Consider the following 22,955-nt stretch of genomic DNA (forward strand, 5'->3'; position numbering starts at 1 on the left):
GATGTGCTGGTGGTGTACTGATTTCATTGGCTATGTGTTGTTACAGATGTGCTGGTGGTGTACTGATTACATTGACCATGTGTTGTTACAGATGTGCTAGTGGTGTACTGATTACATTGACCATGTGTTGTTACAGATGTGCTAGTGGTGTACTGATTACATTGACCATGTGTTGTTACAGATGTGCTGGTGGTGTACTGATTACATTGACCATGTGTTGTTACAGATGTGCTAGTGGTGTACTGATTAGATTGGCCATGTGTTGTTACAGACGTGCTAGTGGTGTACTGATTAGATTGGCCATGTGTTGTTACAGACGTGCTAGTGGTGTACTGATTACATTGACCATGTGTTGTTACAGTCGTGCTAGTGGTGTACTGATGAACATTCTCATGGAACAGCGCCACCAAAAGGCCATGGGTGAGCTTGAAACTGAGATGAAGACAGAACTAGAGAAGTCCAAGGAGGAACTGAACACAGCCTTGGAACTCGAACTTCAGAAAGAGCTTGAGGTGAGATGAGTGAGGGTCTCAGTAGACAACCACCTCAGTAGAACATTAGTCATGACTGTATTATAGTGAAAACATTCATGTCATTATATGTCAGCACACAGTTTTAAATACTGTAGGAGTTTTCATGTATGGTAAAAAATGTCGGATTATACAGAGTGTCTCCTTGCTTGAATACTTTTCAAACAGTACCATTCACTGTAACTGGCTTATATCATGAAATTAATGCTTAATAGCTATTTTCTTGGTAAATAAAGGGAAAGAACAAATTCTGCATTTACATGTACATGTACATGAATATCATTGGATTTATTATCTGCAGTACAATATACATACATGTACTACTATCACAATCATTTTTTTAATTTTTTTTATGTATTTTTATTTCTCATCAGTATGTTGTACATCATATTTCAAGATGAAATGTAATTTTTACAGGTTATAGTATACAGTGTTTGCATGTGTGTTACACACCACTTTCAAGAGAAAGATACATGTCACATTTTACAGTATTGGAGTCCTGCTGTAAAAAAACATGTTATAGAGCACTTTTCAGATATTATACATATTACATTTTCTAATATAAGAATTCTACACAGTTGCGATGATCATGAGTCATATTCATTACTTAGCAGATACATAATAGGAGAAGCTGTACATTGTTTGTATTAAGCTGTATACTTTTCCATATACATGCACATATATACATATATATTCATGTACACATACATACACATGCATGCATATATACATATATACTCATGTACACATACATACACATGCATACATACCTACACATACATACATACATACATACATACATACATACATACATACATACATACATACATACATACATACATACATACATACATACATACATACATACATACATACATACTCATGTACACATACATACATACTACGTGCATACATACATACATATATACTCATGTACACATACATACATGTCATAACTGCCCACAGATACTCATGTACACATACATACATGTCATAACTGCCCACAGAGACTGGTGTTGGTCACTGTACTCTGATTCCAAATGTCATTACTGCCCACATAGAATGGTGTTGGTCACTGTACTCTGATTCCCAATGTCATTACTGCCCACATAGACTGGTGTTGGTCACTGTACTCTGATTCCTAATGTCATTACTGCCCACAGAGAATGGTGTTGGGCACTGTACTCATATATACTCATGTACACATACATACATACAAACATACATACATACATACATACATACATACATACATACATACATACATACATACATACATACATACATACATACATACATACATACATACATACATACATACATACATACATACATACTCATGTACACATACATACACATGCATACATACCTACACATACATATATATATACTCATGTACACATACATACACATGCATGCATACATATATACCCATGTACACATACATACACATGTACATACATACATACATATATACTCATGTACACATACATACACATGCATACATACATACATACATACACATACATATATATATATATACGATTGTTTTATAGTGATAAAGTGATAGTGATATTCGAAAAGAGTGTATGGAAGGAAGACCAAAAAGTATAAAATTGTGTTTGCGTCGCATTTGAAAAGGCAATATATTTTGTGGCTTTATAATAATTTAGTATTTCCCGTTGAAAATATTGAAAATTTGGCTATCACAATCATATTCACACTTTCATGAAAAAGTCCTCCATTGTAGACTGGCGTTTCTTCATTTTCGACTCCAGTGCAAAGTTCTTAGTTTCAGCTTCAAGGATGTTGACTAGCTGAAGCAACCTGGTCTCTTATCTGGTGTCACCAAATTAATTGATCCCTTTTCTCAGCCCATTCATCCTATGCTTGACAACACATACCTAGGTCCTCACACTGGCCACTCAGCTTGTAAAAACACAGGTACTGGGACCAAAGAGATTACCAGTAACTGGATGTTGGTTGTCAACTGGCCATTGACAGGTTGATTGGCTATTTTAGTCCAATATGGGGAGAGGATGTAAGATAGTACAGATTAATAGTGTCATTGGGACCAGAAAATGGTGTCAGAATTCAGAATGTAAAGATGTCGGATAATTCAATGTTTAAATGATTATAATATAGAAGAACGCTGAAGGGACCAAAAAAATATGTCGGAATTCACAGATTGTCGGATAATATACAGAGTCCACTGTATGTACATTGCACTACAAGTACTAGCAAGGGTGATATGTGAGATAATAATCTAATAAGTGTCATAGTAAGCCATCACAAGAAATATGTAAAGTAAAGTATTTGGCTATAGTAATACACTGATGAAGAATCAGTTTTTAGTTGTTCTGAACTAGGCACAGAAGGCTATCTTAATTAGCAACAGTTATCTGACCCTGTTTGTCCTTGATGCACTAACAAGCTACACATTCACTGTCCGTGTAGGGTTATTCCTCCCATGTAGATCTGTGATGTGATGTCACCAGGAAAGATGATGACATCATCTTGGGAAATGGCAACTAAGTCTGATTTGGTATGTCCAGAATAAGTCAGTGGCTGCTGTCCAAAGTGTCACATGTGCATGGTCTATGTCCCTACAGAGCCAGAAACAGCAGTTGCTGACCCAGTTGGCGGCTGTCAGCGGCATCTCCAATGATGATCTGAATGATGCTGTCAGCGCAGCAGTTACAGGTGAGGGACCTTGGAATATCTTCTGGGCACCAGCAGCCCCTCACTTCAGATCACACCTGTCTCGGTTTGTGCTTGTTTCGATTCACTGTCCTTATTGCACTGAGGATTTGCATGCTGGCTGATCAAGGGGATCATTGCTGATATTCCCTTGATGCTGTATGTGCAGTCATTCCTGCCTTGGATACACAAGTACCTGATCTGTTTAACATCTTTTCAGTTCTGATAGCTATGAGTTATAGTTATGCTGAAGATCATTAATAATATAAGGTGAATATTGTAACTTTGATTATTGTACATAAGCATTCCAACACTGCACTGTGAAACACTGCTACAGATTACTTAGAATATACAGGTTAACATATCTTTTGTCGCGTCATTTTTGCCAATAGAGACTGCATGGTGTTAGTCACTGTACTCTGATTCCCAATGTCATTACTGCCCAGAGACTGGTGTTGGTCACTGTACTCTGATTCCCAATGTCATTACTGCCCACAGAGACTGGTGTTGGTCACTGTACTCTGATTCCTAATGTCATTACTGCCCACAGAGACTGGTGTTGGTCACTGTACTCTGATTCCTAATGTCATTATTGCCCACAGAGACTGGTGTTGGTCACTGTACTCTGATTCCTAATGTCATTGTTGCCCACAGAGACTGGTGTTGGTCACTGTACTCTGATTCCTAATGTCATTACTGCCCAGAGACTGGTGTTGGTCACTGTACTCTGATTCCTAATGTCATTACTGCCCACAGAGACTGGTGTTGGTCACTGTACTCTGATTCCTAATGTCATTACTGCCCACAGAGACTGGTGTTGGTCACTGTACTCTGATTCCTAATGTCATTGTTACTGATTCCTAATGTCAGAGACTGGTGTTGGTCACTGTACTCTGATTCCTAATGTCATTGTTGCCCACAGAGACTGGTGTTGGTCACTGTACTCTGATTCCTAATGTCATTGTTGCCCACAGAGACTGGTGTTGGTCACTGTACTCTGATTCCTAATGTCATTACTGCCCACAGAGACTGGTGTTGGTGTTGATTCAATGTCATTACTGCCCACAGAGACTCTGATTCACTGTAATGATTCATGTCATTACTGCCCACAGAGACTGGTGTTGGTCACTGTACTCTGATTCCTAATGTCATTACTGCCCACAGAGACTGGTGTTGGTCACTGTACTCTGATTCCTAATGTCATTACTGCCCAGAGACTGGTGTTGGTCACTGTACTCTGATTCCTAATGTCATTACTGCCCACAGAGACTGGTGTTGGTCACTGTACTCTGATTCCTAATGTCATTACTGCCCACAGAGACTGGTGTTGGTCACTGTACTCTGATTCCTAATGTCATTACTGCCCAGAGACTGGTGTTGGTCACTGTACTCTGATTCCTAATGTCATTACTGCCCACAGAGACTGGTGTTGGTCACTGTACTCTGATTCCTAATGTCATTACTGCCCCAGAGACTGGTGTTGGTCACTGTACTCTGATTCCTAATGTCATTACTGCCCACAGAGACTGGTGTTGGTCACTGTACTCTGATTCCTAATGTCATTGACTGCTGCCCACAGAGACTGGTGTTGGTCACTGTACTCTGATTCCTAATGTCATTACTGCCCACAGAGACTGGTGTTGGTCACTGTACTCTGATTCCTAATGTCATTGATTCCTAATGTCCTGCCCAGAGACTGGTGTTGGTCACTGTACTCTGATTCCTAATGATTCCTAATGTCATTGTTGCCCACAGAGACTGGTGTTGGTCACTGTACTCTGATTCCTAATGTCATTACTGCCCACAGAGACTGGTGTTGGTCACTGTACTCTGATTCCTAATGTCATTACTGCCCAGAGACTGGTGTTGGTCACTGTACTCTGATTCCTAATGTCATTACTCAGAGACTGGTGTTGGTCACTGCCCAGATTCCCAAGACTGGTGGTTGGTCATTCCTGTACTGCCCACAGAGACTGGTCATTACCTGATTAATGTCATTACTGCCCACAGAGACTGGTGTTGGTCACTGTACTCTGATTCCTAATGTCATTACTGCCCAGAGACTGGTGTTGGTCACTGTACTCTGATTCCTAATGTCATTACTGCCCAGAGACTGGTGTTGGTCACTGTACTCTGATTCCTAATGTCATTACTGCCCACAGAGACTGGTGTTGGTCACTGTACTCTGATTCCTAATGTCATTACTGCCCCAGAGACTGGTGTTGGTCACTGTACTCTGATTCCTAATGTCATTACTGCCCACAGAGACTGGTGTTGGTCACTGTACTCTGATTCCTAATGTCATTACTGCCCAGAGACTGGTGTTGGTCACTGTACTCTGATTCCCAATGTCATTACTGCCCAGAGACTGGTGTTGGTCACTGTACTCTGATTCCTAATGTCATTACTGCCCACAGAGACTGGTGTTGGTCACTGTACTCTGATTCCCAATCTCATTACTGCCCAGAGACTGGTGTTGGTCACTGTAATGTCATAATGTCATTACCCACAGAGACTGGTGTTGGTCACTGTACTCTGATTCCTAATGTCATTACTGCCCACAGAGACTGACTGTGTTGGTCACTGTACTCTGATTCCTAATGTCATTACTGCCATTCACTTGCCCAGAGACTGGTGTTGGTCACTGTACATCTGAGACTGGTGGTGTTGGTCACTGTACTCTGATTCCTAATGTCATTACTGCCCACAGAGACTGGTGTTGGTCACTGTACTCTGATTCCTAATGTCATTACTGCCCACAGAGACTGGTGTTGGTCACTGTACTCTGATTCCTAATGTCATTACTGCCCAGAGACTGGTGTTGGTCACTGTACTCTGATTCCTAATGTCATTACTGCCCAGAGACTGGTGTTGGTCACTGTACTCTGATTCCTAATGTCATTACTGCCCATTGTTGCCCACAGAGACTGGTGTTGGTCACTGTACTCTGATTCCTAATGTCATTACTGCCCACAGAGACTGGTGTTGGTCACTGTACTCTGATTCCTAATGTCATTACTGCCCACAGAGACTGGTGTTGGTCACTGTACTCTGATTCCTAATGTCATGTACTGCCCACAGAGACTGGTGTTGGTCACTGTACTCTGATTCCTAATGTCATTACTGCCCACAGAGACTGGTGTTGGTCACTGTACTCTGATTCCTAATGTCATTACTGCCCACAGAGACTGGGTGTTGGTCACTGTACTCTGATTCCCTAATGTCATTACTGCCCACAGAGACTGGTGTTGGTCACTGTACTCTGATTCCTAATGTCATTACTGCCCACAGAGACTGGTGTTGGTCACTGTACTCTGATTCCTAATGTCATTACTGCCCACAGAGACTGGTGTTGGTCACTGTACTCTGATTCCTAATGTCATTACTGCCCACAGAGACTGGTGTTGGTCACTGTACTCTGATTCCTAATGTCATTACTGCCCACAGAGACTGGTGTTGGTCACTGTACTCTGATTCCTAATGTCATTACTGCCCACAGAGACTGGTGTTGGTCACTGTACTCTGATTCCTAATGTCATTACTGCCCAGAGACTGGTGTTGGTCACTGTACTCTGATTCCTAATGTCATTACTGCCCACAGAGACTGGTGTTGGTCACTGTACTCTGATTCCTAATGTCATTACTGCCCAGAGACTGGTGTTGGTCACTGTACTCTGATTCCTAATGTCATTACTGCCCACAGAGACTGGTGTTGGTCACTGTACTCTGATTCCTAATGTCATTACTGCCCACAGAGACTGGTGTTGGTCACTGTACTCTGATTCCTAATGTCATTACTGCCCACAGAGACTGGTGTTGGTCACTGTACTCTGATTCCTAATGTCATTACTGCCCACAGAGACTGGTGTTGGTCACTGTACTCTGATTCCTAATGTCATTACTGCCCAGAGACTGGTGTTGGTCACTGTACTCTGATTCCTAATGTCATTACTGCCCACAGAGACTGGTGTTGGTCACTGTACTCTGATTCCTAATGTCATTACTGCCCACAGAGACTGGTGTTGGTCACTGTACTCTGATTCCTAATGTCATTACTGCCCACAGAGACTGGTGTTGGTCACTGTACTCTGATTCCTAATGTCATTACTGCCCACAGAGACTGGTGTTGGTCACTACTCTACTCTGATTCCTAATGTCATTACTGCCCACAGAGACTGGTGTTGGTCACTGTACTCTGATTCCTAATGTCATTTCTGCCCACAGAGACTGGTGTTGGTCACTGTACTCTGATTCCTAATGTCATTACTGCCCACAGAGACTGGTGTTGGTCACTGTACTCTGATTCCTAATGTCATTACTGCCCACAGAGACTGGTGTTGGTCACTGTACTCTGATTCCTAATGTCATTACTGCCCACAGAGACTGGTGTTGGTCACTGTACTCTGATTCCTAATGTCATTTCTGCCCACAGAGACTGGTGTTGGTCACTGTACTCTGATTCCTAATGTCATTACTGCCCACAGAGACTGGTGTTGGTCACTGTACTCTGATTCCTAATGTCATTTACTGCCCACAGAGACTGGTGTTGGTCACTGTACTCTGATTCCTAATGTCATTACTGCCCACAGAGACTGGTGTTGGTCACTGTACTCTGATTCCTAATGTCATTCTGCCCACAGAGACTGGTGTTGGTCACTGTACTCTGATTCCTAATGTCATTACTGCCCACAGAGACTGGTGTTGGTCACTGTACTCTGATTCCTAATGTCATTACTGCCCACAGAGACTGGTGTTGGTCACTGTACTCTGATTCCTAATGTCATTACTGCCCACAGAGACTGGTGTTGGTCACTGTACTCTGATTCCTAATGTCATTACTGCCCACAGAGACTGGTGTTGGTCACTGTACTCTGATTCCTAATGTCATTACTGCCCACAGAGACTGGGTGTTGGTCACTGTGTTGGTCACTGTACTCTGATTCCTAATGTCATTACTGCCCACAGAGACTGGTGTTGGTCACTGTACTCTGATTCCTAATGTCATTACTGCCCACAGAGACTGGTGTTGGTCACTGTACTCTGATTCCTAATGTCATTACTGCCCACAGAGACTGGTGTTGGTCACTGTACTCTGATTCCTAATGTCATTACTGCCCACAGAGACTGGTGTTGGTCACTGTACTCTGATTCCTAATGTCATTACTGCCCACAGAGACTGGTGTTGGTCACTGTACTCTGATTCCTAATGTCATTGTTGCCCACAGAGACTGGTGTTGGTCACTGTACTCTGATTCCTAATGTCATTACTGCCCACAGAGACTGGTGTTGGTCACTGTACTCTGATTCCTAATGTCATTGATTCTGCCCACAGAGACTGGTGTTGGTCACTGTACTCTGATTCCTAATGTCATTACTGCCCACAGAGACTGGTGTTGGTCACTGTACTCTGATTCCTAATGTCATTGTTGCCCACAGAGACTGGTGTTGGTCACTGTACTCTGATTCCTAATGTCATTACTGCCCACAGAGACTGGTGTTGGTCACTGTACTCTGATTCCTAATGTCATTACTGCCCACAGAGACTGGTGTTGGTCACTGTACTCTGATTCCTAATGTCATCATTACTGCCCACAGAGACTGGTGTTGGTCACTGTACTGATTCCTGATTGCCCACAGAGACCTCAATGTCATTCACTGCCCACAGAGACTGGTGTTGGTCACTGTACTCTGATTCCTAATGTCATTACTGCCCACACAGAGACTGTACCTGATTCCTAATGTCATTTGGTCAGAGACTGGTGTACTCTGATTCCTAATGTCATTACTGCCCACAGAGACTGGTGTTGGTCACTGTACTCCTGATTCCTAATGTCATTACTGCCCACAGAGACTGGTGTTGGTCACTGTACTCTGATTCCTAATGTCATTACTGCCCACAGAGACTGGTGTTGGTCACTGTACTCTGATTCCTAATGTCATTACTGCCCACAGAGACTGGTGTTGGTCACTGTACTCTGATTCCTAATGTCATTACTGCCCACAGAGACTGGTGTTGGTCACTGTACTCTGATTCCTAATGTCATTACTGCCCACAGAGACTGGTGTTGGTCACTGTACTCTGATTCCTAATGTCATTACTGCCCACAGAGACTGGTGTTGGTCACTGTACTCTGATTCCTAATGTCATTACTGCCCACAGAGACTGGTGTTGGTCACTGTACTCTGATTCCTAATGTCATTACTGCCCACAGAGACTGGTGTTGGTCACTGTACTCTGATTCCTAATGTCATTACTGCCCACAGAGCCCACAGAGACTGGTGTTGGTCACTGTACTCTGATTCCTAATGTCATTACTGCCCACAGAGACTGGTGTTGGTCACTGTACTCTGAATTGTCAACTGCCCACAGAGACTGGTGTTGGAGATGAAAAAGCCAAGAAGCTGGCCAAAGATTTGCGTTCCGGTATCAAGCGGGCCAAATCTTCTCTGTCTGCAGCCCAAGATGACTCAGATGAAGAATATGGTCAGTGAACATGCACTAGAATCAACAAGAAAAGAGTTTTATGTACAAATAAACAAGCTTGCTCTATGAGAATTTCATGAAAATATTGTCAGATGTAAAGCAGTTCAATTTAGAGAATGGACAAGGTAGGGATAAGTGTTCTTTTTGGCCCACTGGACATGTTACTAAAAACTTGTTCAAATGGTATTTATCCTTTTAACTTTGTTATGCTTGCAAGTTCTGGCATGTTTAAGTACTAAAGAAATTAATGTTTTACCATATGTTCATATCATTTTTATCCATTTCTCTTAAGAAAATCAGCTTGTTTAAAAGACTTGCTCTCGTCTAAAAATTTATAATGCTTCCAAAATTCCTCTAAATTCAGGCTTACTCTAGCATTTGCATGGTGTTTCTGTGTGGTAGTTGAAGATAGTTCACTGTGTAGCATCATGGGTTATGTTTGTGTATGTTTGTCCAGGTTTACAGAGGCTGCGCACTGATGCAGATGGGTTTACCCGGGACCACAGTAGCCAGGGCCAACGCCCAGCCAGCAGCAAGAAGAAGAAGAAGGGGCTGAAGGCCAGAGCTCAACCTGCCTTTGCTGACAATTACGGCTACGAGAATGAAGATGACGATTTCTAGTGTTTTCACACCATATATCAAACTCATTTGCTGACGACCACACCACTGACTAAGGATGACTGTTTTGGTCCTAAGCATATAGTGAGTAGTAGACTCAAAGTTCAGGGTGATCAAGAGTGGTTGTTTACCACTCTGTATGTCTGTGATAGTGATTGTGATGTCCTGACACAATCGTTGACTGAGTAGCTTTGTTTGTTGGAGAATACACAGTACTGCCCCGACATATACAGGTTAGTACATCACCGACACACAACATTGACTTTAACATTGTTGGTCTACCAAATGTCAAAATTTGTTATTGAGATTTATAACTGACAAGTTGGCTGGTAACTGTGAAAGTGTGACACTGAAAGTTGCTCATATTGATACTTCAGTCTTTCCTTGCATACACTTGCTAAAGGACCATGTCTGCTGACAGTCATTTGACAATAGCAACATTAGAGATCTTGTATACCTGATAGTAACTATACACCACTGGAAACCCCCTGTCTCTTAATTGATACGTGTAGAGTGATTGGTTCTATGTCAAGGATTTTTTAAAGTTTGACAAGGTCAGGTCTCTCCTTTCACATCTGAGAACTTTCAAGGAGGAGGAAGATTCACAGTTTTATCTTGAACTAATCTTAACTTTCTTGTCATTCACTGTCTCTGAAAACATGTTGAAAATATCAATAAAGCCATGTTTATTTCTGGATGTTATATAATGCACCAAATAAGGCACCAAATAAGGCATCAAAAGGAGAATGGACACAACGTATGTGCACTTCAAGTCAACATGAGAGCTTGTTCAGTTTAGATTAAGATAAGATTCTATTTGAATTCAAGATATTCATTTCCTTTCTTGTAAGATATAAAATGTAATGCTTTAAAACACCTTTGTTTTGCTTTTGGTATATTTTACCCTGAGATGTCATGTATATACCCACCCCAAAACTTAATTATGAAGTCCCCAGTACATACACACCAAGGCATGTCCCTATATGAAGTAGTTATTGCTGGACATGAGCAGGGTTGTCATGATCGAGTATTGGATAACCGAAACCTTGTACCTTTGTGTAAAAGTAATATTAACGTGTATGCGTTCATGTATCAACTACACTACAGGGGAGGATATGTATCACAATGTATATATCAACTTTATCATCTGAACTTGTCACAAACCAGTATGAGATTTTATGATTGCACATCATCTGTCTGTCATTGTGTAAAGATTTTGAGCTCTGAATGTTGATGGTAGTTCAGGCCATCAAAAGGAAGCCAGGTTGGAATGATGACCTTCTTCATGAAAGACTCTTTAATTTCTGTGGCTAGTCATATCAGTTGATTGGTTCAAATGTAGGCACTTAGAGGCACTTAGCTCTGGACCTGTTTGTGCTTAGAGTCACTTAGCTCTTGACCTGTTTGTGCTTAGAGGCACTTAACTCTGGACCTGGTTGTGCTTAGAGGTACTTAGCTCTGGACCTGGTTGTGCTTAGAGACACTTAACTCTGGACCGCATTGTGCTTAGAGGCCCTTAGCTCTGGACCTGGTTGTGCTTAGAGGCACTTAACTCTGGACCGCATTGTGCTTAGAGGCACTTAGCCCTGGACCGCATTGTGCTTAGAGGCGCTTATTTCTGGTTCTGGTTGTGCTTAGAGGCATTTAGCTCTTGATTTGGGTGTACTTAGTTCTGGACCTGATTGTGCTGAGAGGCACTTATTTCTGGCCTGGAAAACTATCCTGTTGAGTATAGAAACGTTGCTTTATCATAACTGTGGTAAAATTAGTGTCTGGAAAAATCATTTGGGAAACGAAAAGCTTTGAAATCAATGCCTTTAAACGTATGTCAGTGACAATCATGATTAACCAAGATTTGTTATATTAGGACCTGCCAACCTGCTGGAAACAAAGTTGCCTTGTCCCATGTGTACATTGATTTTACTCTCCAGTGTTCAGCATTCCTTGTGTACATTCTACAACTTTACCTCCAACGTTATATTGTAACAATCTCCAGTCTTGGACATTTAGCAAGTATGGTAACAACAATCTATATTTTGTCCATCATGAAAGCTACTTGGATACCTGTAATGGTATGATATGCACAGTTCTCTGTATTTCTACACCATTGTTACTTATTATCTAAGATTTATGTCTTTAAAATATTTCGTCTATTTTTGCATACTGATATTGTTTTGTATACTTTGTATGACAGAATAGTTTTCAAACATTGTCTGTTATTGTCAGGATTGTTTACATGATGCAGAAGTAAACAGCTGAACAGTACCATCATCTCATTGTTGTATGTGTGTTTGTGATAGATCCACACATTTGGTTTTAGTATACTTTATACTTAAAAACAGGTTTCCATTAATTTTATTCCATTAATTTGATGAAATAACAGTCAACAGGCTTAACAATTGACCACTTTGTACACAAGCACGACTCTTCGTTGAACGTTGCTGTTGATGTTCTGAAGACACATAATAAATACAATATTAGTAGTGTTTTTGTAGAGATGTCATACCTTTACTTCAAACAGATAGGCTGGAAACATTTCCGTCACAAATTGAAGAAATGCATTTGATATTTTCATAATAATTATTCTCAATTATTACTAGATGGTCTTAAAGTGCATGTGGTAAACAAATGAATACATTGCCTTGAAATAGATGAGTCAGAATTATGTTGTATGATACAAAATTGTCACCCTCATGTCTTTTGATATTAAAAATATCAACACATGTTGATAAAAGTATGAAGCCCAGTCTGGGAACTTTTCTATCAATTGAATATATGTCTGGATATTTGTCATATCAAGTGAGACGAGGTGTGACTGTAACACAATGTTAAAAGTTAACAGTTAAATGCTTTGAGCAGAATATAGTATAGGCATTAGAAAATACCTGGTAACATGTTTGTAACAAAATAATTACTGATACATGTTTTCAAAACTCACCAAAACAAAGGCTAACAGTATTGATCATCACTGTGATTGGCATCATGAGGTTAAATCAATATGTTCTACTCTGCTAATTAGTAAATGAATTTTGTTATGTGTTCTCTGGACTCTCCAAGAAGAGTAACCGAAGATGTTTAATTTTTAAACTTATCCTGTCTCACGGTATGCATCACTCTTCTTTGACCATGTGTGGAAACGTGCTGTAGGTTAAGTTGAATCAAACTTTCTGGCCTCTGACACCTGACCTCTGCCCCACTCCACTGTCAATCATCTCAATAGGGGTGCAGATTCCTCCGATGATCACCTGACAGCCTGCCCTTGTCATTCTCTTTCTTGTCGCCCACTGCTGTGGACATGTGTTGTGCTCTGTCTGCCACGTGTCTCTACTTTTTATCATGAGGGAAGTAATTGGTCTTCTCAGTAGAGATAACACTGTGACAATTACAGAAGTTTTTGATTTTCCTGCCACTGATCCTCACATACTGTACGTTGATTGTATCGGAAGGTGTGACGGGCCTCACCGTTGCTCTTATTGTGCCAATTTGGACGATGAAGCTTTCCCTGTTATCATGGAATGGATACAAGACGAGTGGCAGACAGGGATCGTCGGAAGTTTTCCGGGGGTCCATCATCATCTCAACATTCGAAGTGAGATCGTCCGTACTAAACAGCTCGCCGTTTATCACCATCACCGGACGAAGATTTCTCAATGATTCCTAACTCAGCAAGAATTACGTTTGGTATTCCGACCCAGACTTCGAGTCCAGTGTCGGGACAGGATGACTCCCCCTACTCGGCAGTGAACTTCATACTTCGTCGTCACAGTCCCGATCGACAGTTCTACTGTAGTGACTTTTCTCAAACACCTGATACGGCATTGTCAGCGCTGACTGGCAATGTGTCTCTAATTTTCTGTATCGGCATTTAACTTACCTACAATGATTTATTGTAGTGCCAGCATGTCTACGGCGATCCCTCCAACTCCAGTGATGATATCAAGTACAACAATCCCTGTTAGTTCGGCGTTTTCTGTCTAGTGCACTGCTTTCATTCGGTGTTACGCTCCAGTGCGTCGATTATGTATGGGTCGAGTGTACTCCATTGCATCGCTCTGACACAATTCGACGCTCCAGAGCGGATCTACTGCAGTACGTTTCTGTTTGATTCATCACTGCAGGCCAGAGCGTCATTTCAGTTCGCTACGGCACTTTGTTACAGAGCGTCGCTCTCACAAAGGAAAGAAGAGGCCAGTTCACCGATTTCACTTCAGTTCACCGCTCTCGTCCGGTCCAACTCATTAGCCCAGTGCGCCGCGTTCAATTGGATCAACACTTCAGCCCAGCGTGCCTTTTCGATTGGATCAACGCTTCCGACCAGTGTTCCATTTTCGATTAGAACAACGTTTCAATCTAGTGAACTGTTGTTTGATCGGAACACCTTTGCAGTCCAGTACACCATTCCTGTCTGGTACGACATTTTAGACGAGTGCATCGGTCTCGATTGACTCAGCGCTTTAAGATCACACTGCCGAACCGGATCACAGTTCGAACCAGATCACCTATACGATCCTGATTGCCGAACCATACCAGATCGCTGCACCATACCAGATCGCCGCTCTAACAGTATTCGCCGATCCGACAGTGTTCGCTGAACTGTCAGCATTCGCCGAATCATCTGGTTACCTCTATGCGCCTACTGTCATCATGACTTTGTTGCTAGTTTGCACACTACGTTACCTACAGTGACTTTCTCTACTGCGAGTCTGTCTTCAACACTACTTCCAACTTTGGTGTTGATGCCTCATTCTACAGTTTGCCGGTGCTCAGCTTGGCTTTGGGGTTACGCTTCCTGCTTCTGCGGTGTTCACGTACGGACAGTGCGATCACTCCAATGCGGTGTTTTTATTCAGTTCTGCGCTTCAGAGCGCACATTGGGTTTTGATTGGCTCATCTCTACACACCAATGCGCCGCTTTGTCCCTATTTGGCGCTTTCATTCAGTTCGGCGCTTCAGAGAGTACCTTGGGTTTTTGATTGGCTGGTCTCTACACACCAATATGCCGTTTTCAGTCCAGTGCGACGCTTTGCCCTAAAGCGCCGATCGTATCCAGAGTGATGTTTTACTCCAGTGCGCCGCTCTCTAATGTATCAACGCTTCCATCTAGTGCTACGCTTCCAGTTAGTGCATCGTTTCTGCTGGTTGTAAAGAGGTAGTAGTTATGTCAGTAGCGCAGGCCTCTTCATTACGGTGGCAATTGACGATCCCGGATCTTTAAAATTCCTCCGTCATCTACCTTCAGATCTTCACCTTGGATGAATGATTCGATTCAACAACTCCACCCTTCGACGCAGATGTCAGCTTTACAACTATCGAGTTTGACATATCTGTCAGAACTTGTTGATGTAAAGGAAGGGTGCTGAAGTTACGAAACAGGCCATAATTACACCCAGCGATACACCATAACGCTGCTACGAGTAGTCTGTAGTAACAAGACTTAGTGAAGCGTCGTAAATATTCCTGAGTATCAAGCTGGTCTAGTATGCACAGTTTCTGCATGGGGTACCAACAGTGAGGTTTTGTCAAGTAGCTAGCGTCCATTAACCCAGATTTTCTGGGACTCGCCTGGTTAACCGAAGACCGTGGTGTCGTTTTTTTTTGTCACTATTGCAAATGGCGGACTACTGTTTGTTAACCGGAGACTTTTGATGATTGGAGTGACTATGAAGTGTCCGGACTGACTTGTCTTGGTCCCACGAAGCGGATAGCTATCCCAGCCTTTAATTGCCAGTGATGTTGGATGGTGCCATTCCCGGTAAGAGTGACTATGTCGAGATTCGTCAGTCAGTCGAGAGATACTCAGTTTTCTACATTAGTGTAAGCCCTCAGTCCAGAGGTCACTGCAGTTATGCCCTGACAATCAACAAGCATCGATTTTACTGCCTTTGTCTCCCTTACGACCACTCCTGGGATCACCGGTCTTGTACCTTTGCTATTCCATCAACTTTACGAATGTTCCGGCAGATTGAAGATCCCCATGCGTCGAATCTACTACCTTTTCTCACTCCATTCGGCGGACCAACACTTCATTTGGCGAACTTAACGTTCCTGCGATCACCGATTGCACAACCTTCATCACCTTCAGAACACTAAAGATCACAGCTAATCAATCTTGTAAGATCAGTACTGGAATATTGCTCAACTTTATGGGACCCCTACTAGTAGTGACGCTAGATGCTAGAAGACATTGGCTTAAAACCATTCAAAGACAACGCAGGGAACAAGACTTGTACTACTTTACAAGATAGTGAATGGGCTAGTGGCACTACCAAACGATCAACTCTGATCCCCAACACCACCAGAACCGGAAACATTATACACCAAACTTTAAACACATGCAGTGTAACACAGAGCCATTGAAGCAATCCTTCTACCCAAGGATAATAAAGACTGGAACTTACTCCCTGACAGGGCAGTACGGGCACCTAGTTGTGATTTTTTTCAAAAACTCATCCGAGATTAACCAGTGCATGCGCACCACCCAACCCCTCGTGTGTTGATTGTCCTGCCTCCAGCGCTCCATCCCCATCTCCAGTGGTGGATGGATGAATTGAATGTCTGCGGAGGAGTTTTTTTAAGGCTGTTGGTCCCGACTCAACACGTGAACGTGGACGCATCTCTACACGGGTGGGGGGCTCACTTTCTCGATCAGCAGGTGGAAGGGAGGTGGTCTCTCGCAGTTCGCGCCTGCCACATGAACATTCTAGAGGGCAGGGCAGTGATTCTTTCCATCACTCACTGGCAAGAACTTCTAGGATCGACCTCTCTCATGGTCCGGTCGGACAATGCAGCAGTCGTGTTGCACATCAACCGGATGAGGACGACAGGGTCTCCTCAACTCCTGCAGTGGACACCGGTTCTTCCAGTTGGTGGACACTCTCAACATCTCCGTTCGAGCCAACAATATTCCAGGAGTGAAGAACGTCATTGCGGATTCCCTGTCCCGTCCGATTCGTCCCTCTCCGACAGAGTGGAAGCTACATCCACAGGTGTACCTCCACTAGATCACTCTATGATGACCAGTGGAAGAATTTTGAAGCATACTGCAGGACGAAGGGTATATGGCGTCACCACAGATGGTTGCGGAGTACCTTCAACTTCTTCGAACCTCCAGGAAGCTTAAGGGTTCTACACTGTCTACCAACCTGGCTGCTCTTAACACCGTTATTGCACCAGCCTCGGGTGTGGAGGTATCTACAGTTCCTGAGCTCCAATCTCTCCTCGGATCTTTTAAACTTGCTGATCAGTCCCGGAAGTTCCGACCACCAGATTGGGACCTTTCCGTCGTGCTTAATCATCTTACGTCGGCGGACTATGAACCTTTGGAGGAGAAGGACTTTGAACATGTCTCCTTTAAGACCTTCTTTCTCACGGCTTTGGATACTGGTGCCCGCATTTCCGAGCTACACGCCCTCGACATTTCCCGGATGAGTTTTGAGAGGTCAAGACATGCTAAAGTATTCCTTGGGTTGAGTTGGGACTTTGTGGCCAATAATCAACTACCAGGTCAGCCGGACCGTACGTTTACGATCCCGTCGCTGTCCACTATATTGGGTCCTGATGACACCGAAGACCTTTCCCTGTGCCCAGTTCTGGCATTGCGGATATACCTGGCTGCTTCTAAGGACCAACGCAGGCTGTGCAAGAGACTCTTCATCCCGTTGTCTACTGCCTCTACCTCAGAAGTCTCTTGCACTAATTTGGCATTCTGGATGAGATCCACTATCCTGTGTGCCTATACTTATTCCTCACAAGACCCGGGCCTTAGCCTCTACCATGGCGCTCCATCGGAACTGCTCCATTACAGCCATCATGGAGGGATGCTTTTGGAGATCGAAACAGTCTTCTTGCCAAACTGCGTCCTTTGCTTGTCAACAGTTGCGGCTGAAAACCACATTAATTCGGGACCGCCCACTCCCTAGAGTTTTTGTGCTATGTAAGCTAAGGGGTTATCAGAAGCAACCCATCACAAGTTCGGAGTTAGCAAATCGGGAGTTGGTGCTTTCTCCTGGCCTCCTTGTGTTATGCGACCTCACGGTTGTAGAGTTGACACAGGGTAATCTGCGGCCCACCAGCCAACCGTGGGATAATGCATACCGTGAGATAGGATAAGTTTAAAAATTTGGAAATTTTATCATAAATTGTATATTTATATACATATCCTATCTCACACGATGGATACCCACCCGACCTGCCCCACATCACAGATAACTGGACGCTCCAAAACGAGAATGACAGGCACAGGTAGTCACGTGATCATCTGAGCGATCTGCACGCTTATTGAGATGATTGACAGGTACTGCTATCGGAGTGGGGGCAGAGGTCAGGTGGTCAGAGCGCAGGAAGTTTTGATTCAACTTAGCCAACAGCACGTTTCCACACATGGTCGTAGAGGAAGAAGAGAGGTGCATATCGTGAGATAGGATAAGTATCTAAATATACAATTTATAATAAAATTTCCAAAATCAGAATATTGATCAGAACTCTGTAATCACAAAGAACTCAGCCATGTCAAGTGAACATATGGCATGGCTTGCCTATGCAGCATCTAACTGCAACAGAAAGCAAAAGACCATTGAAGGTGTTTCACTGTGACTTTCAGCATGGCCACCAAGGAAGTCATATTGGACAGCCCATTAACAACAACAACAACAACAGCAACTCATATGTATTGTTAGTGGACCCTTACGTATGTTTCTAATTGCAATATTATGAGTTGTGGCCATGATTCTGGTGGGGTGGTGAGACTCCATGACTTGGTTGAGAGCATGCCATCATTCCTGGACAGGCTGGATTGTTGTTCACTGAATCAATCAGTTGATTGTCTGGTCTGGACTCTATCATCCACAATTTTCATAAAAACCTGCAAAATCTTCTTACATGGTAGAAAGCTGAATCTTTTTTTGTGAATGTTATGATAAATAGATTCAAGCTTGTTCAAGTCATCACAGTTGCTTGTCGACTAAGGTATTGTGGACAGTGTCACTTATGGATGAAATGATGTAAAATGCTCATAATTGATACTTCACTTCTTTTAAAAATATGGAGAGAAAATTACGAATTTGAAGATGTTAAGACATTTTTATTAGATTCAAGTTAAACTGTGTAATAATGTCACTGAAATAAAATACAAGGTTACTTCCTGTAGCAGAATATCACTTTGGTGATACCATTATGTTGTAAAGTTGAATCTAGTTGTCTCTAAGCTGGAACAGTTGTATAAATCTGCAGTTCATATTAGCTGTATTGGTTGAAAGAGATTGAGTATGTCTGACAAGGAAGAGGACAATGTGAAAGAACCTTCCAAACTACTGTTGAAAATGTGCATTCAGTGGTGTGTACAAAGGAGTCTTTAAGTTGTGTATGTGAGTTCAGAAACTGTTGATGGCAGCAAATGATTAAACTGCTAAAGTACTGTCGGAAATAGAAAAAAACCTGGGTTTTTTTCACATCTATCTCCACAATTTATGTAGTTGATATCTGAAAGTGTAAAATATCTGTTAAACTAAGTTCTAAACTACAGTCTCAGTGGTAGGGAGATAGGAAACGTAAAAAAAGGACTTAACTGAGGAGAGATTAGTGCAGAAATGAGCAATGTGGTTTTTTCCAAAGTCCAAAGCGACTTATTTGGAATAAACCATGGCTTTCTGCAAATTAGTGTGCGATGATATTGTATTACAAAGAACACTTTTTAAATGCCCATTTTGAAATTAGACTGAGCTTCATTATAAACGATAACTGACGTAAGAATTTGATACGATGCTTTTCTATGGTTATCAGGTATCATACTCGTTTACATATCTCAACATAAACTTTATGAAAGAAAGACACGTAAGATGTTAATCAATAGATGAGACATATTCAACACACATGAAAAAAGCACAAAATATCTTTGAGATGACCCCTTGTGCCTGTAGACAGCACATGCATTTCATGCTTGGTGAGTCGATGGTCCGTCGTCATACCTGGCTGAGCGACCTAATTGCCATCCATAGTCTGATCTATTGTTTTCAGCAGCTACGATTTTACGAGTAAACCTGCTTTTCTGGATATCCTCTTACGCATCCCACTGAATGCCAATGTGGGTCATTTCGACATATGCTATTTGCAGTTGTGTAAATTTTTGGGATACAGAGTAACAGCCTAAAAACAGGGGTTTTTTTCTATTTCCGACAATACGTCAGTAAAATTTTGAGTGCTGTCATGGCCACTTGACATGCAGTCAGGTGGTAAGAAACCTTATTCCCCCAACCAGTTTGCGTTTGAAGAGCTATGAAGTCCGGTAATTTGTTATCGTACTGCTTACTTGATCTAAATGTGTCAGTCAGTATTTGTTTAAATTCATGCACTCTCCAACCAGGATTCCCAAAAGCCATTTAGTTGAAGACAATTACTTTACTGGCTTCCAGCTTAGATCAAGTCTTGGACCTTGGTTTGCTTGCCCAACATTACATGAACAAGGGTCAAATCTAATGTCTTTTCCAGCGATTTAATGCTTGTCACAAGAGGCACTGGCACTGGTTTATCAGACTCGTTAAAATAAATCTGGACTGATCTCGATGAGCTGAACGACATTGTTACAGATTATATGAAGTTCTGTATCGATGATATTGTTCCTTCAAAAAACCATAACACTTTAACAAACCTTGGATTAGCATTGCATTGAGAGGACTTCTCAATGACAAGAAGTGTGCTTTCTGCGCGGGAGACAGAACTCGAGTGGAAGAGATACAACGTGATATCAAACGTGTGCCTAAAAAATGTAAACTTGATTACTAAAAGAAAATAGAAAAGGAATTTCGAAGTAATAACTTGAAAGCAGCGTGGAATGGAATTAAAACCATGATTGGCAACGACAGTAAATGTAAAGTCCTGAACACTCAAAACGATGTCTTATTTGCGAGAGATCTCAATCAATTCTACTCAAGATTTGATGTACATAACTTTTCTCAGACAAGAAATGCCTTCATTCAAAGCCTACCCGAAGATAATAATTTAGTAATGACCGACCTTGATGTGATGCTAACATTTAGGAAGATTAATATTCGGAAATCAACCGGCCCATACGGAATACCTGGCATTGCACTATGAGAATGTTGTGAACAGTTGTGCGGGATATACAGAGTGATGTTTCAGATGTCTATCGACGCCCATCATATACCAACAATTTGGAAAATCTCGCATATAATCCCCGTTCAGAAAAAGTCAAACCTTCAATAATTAATGACTATCGCCCAGTGGCTCTTACTCTAATAATCATGAAATGATTTGAGCGAATTATCTTGAACCTAATTTAGCAAAATACTGGACATCTAATGGATCCTTTACAATTTGCTTACAGGGCCGGGCGCGGGGTAGAAGATACACTCATTTCACTGTTTCATAAGATCTATATTCATCTACAGAATTCAAAATCTTATGTAAGAATCCTCTTTGCGGACTTCACTTCTGCTTTCAACACAAACCAGCCACATTTGATGATAAGGAAATTATTCAACATGGAAGTAAATAGTAACATAATCAAGTGGGTCAATTCAACGCTTTCTGACGTTAATCTTGTGAGTACCGGTGCTCCTCAAGGCTGTGTCCTGTCCCCTGTCCTCTTCACACTCTATACAAATGACTGTATATCTCACTTATCCACCTGTTTGAATTTCAAATTTGCTGATGATGCCGCTTTGGTTTGGTTTATTCGTCAATAGGAGTTAGAGTATAGGAAAAATATTGATGCGTTTACTTCATGGTGCAATGACAATTTTCTCTCCCTGAACATAAACAAAACAAAGGAAATGATAATTGACTTCCGAAACAAAAAGGACAAATTGGAACCTGCATTGATGGACAGGAAGTAGAAACAGTAGAAGAGTATAAATATCTGGATACTATCATTGATAATAAACTCTCATGGAAATCAAATTCACATCGTGCACAACAGAGGCTTTTCTTTCTGCGAAAACTGCGATCATTTAATGTAGACAATGTATCTTCTTAAAATTATTCTACCAAACATTCATCAAAAGTATTTTAACTTTCTACTTTCACGCATGGTGTGGCAATCTTCCTCTTACACAGAAAAACAAACTTGACAAAATTGTAAACATATCCAGCAAAATTTGTGGCTTCAATTTCGAACGTCTATCATTTCAGTATGGGTTAAAAAGAAAGCTCTGGCCATTCAATCGGATCCATCACACTTTTTAAATGAATGTTATGAATTTCTGCCTTCTGGCCGCCGTTTCAAAATCATGTATTACAAAACAAATAGAACTTCAAAATCGTTTGTCCCATACAGCATAAAACTTCTAAATCTTCCTCCAAAATTGTAATAGTGCAATCAATGATGTGGCACAAGTGATTATTATATTATGTGCTTTTATTATGAGTCATCATTATATTGTGATTAGCTTAACATTGTATATATATATATATACAGACTTTAAATTATTTGTTGTTATATGCTTTGTATTGGCTCTTTGAATGCAAGACAAATTTCCCTGGCGGGACAATAAAGTTTGTCTTGTCTTATCTTATCTTATAAGATCAGGATTTACTGCTTTCAAACTGAGATGGAATGGGATGATGGCATTCACTTATATTTGTTTTTGTTTGCAGCTTGTGAGTTTTTC

General features: G+C 41.8%; 1 protein-coding gene across 1 annotated transcript in view; it reads left to right on the top strand.

The window, feature by feature from the left end:
- LOC124278530 (trichohyalin-like) overlaps positions 1-12,597 on the top strand; it is a 45,487-nt gene extending 32,890 nt beyond the window's left edge. The window contains exons 21-24 of the mRNA XM_046714260.1: positions 362-512; positions 3,143-3,233; positions 9,601-9,714; positions 10,172-12,597. Coding sequence (XP_046570216.1) covers positions 362-512; positions 3,143-3,233; positions 9,601-9,714; positions 10,172-10,335 — 520 coding nt within the window. The 3' untranslated portion in view covers positions 10,336-12,597. The remainder of the gene's footprint in view (positions 1-361; positions 513-3,142; positions 3,234-9,600; positions 9,715-10,171) is intronic.
- Positions 12,598-22,955: the final 10,358 nt, after the last annotated feature.

This window comes from Haliotis rubra, unplaced genomic scaffold (genome assembly GCF_003918875.1).
Source record: "Haliotis rubra isolate DU_JTF1 unplaced genomic scaffold, ASM391887v1 Scf239, whole genome shotgun sequence".
Lineage (NCBI taxonomy): Eukaryota > Metazoa > Mollusca > Gastropoda > Lepetellida > Haliotidae > Haliotis > Haliotis rubra.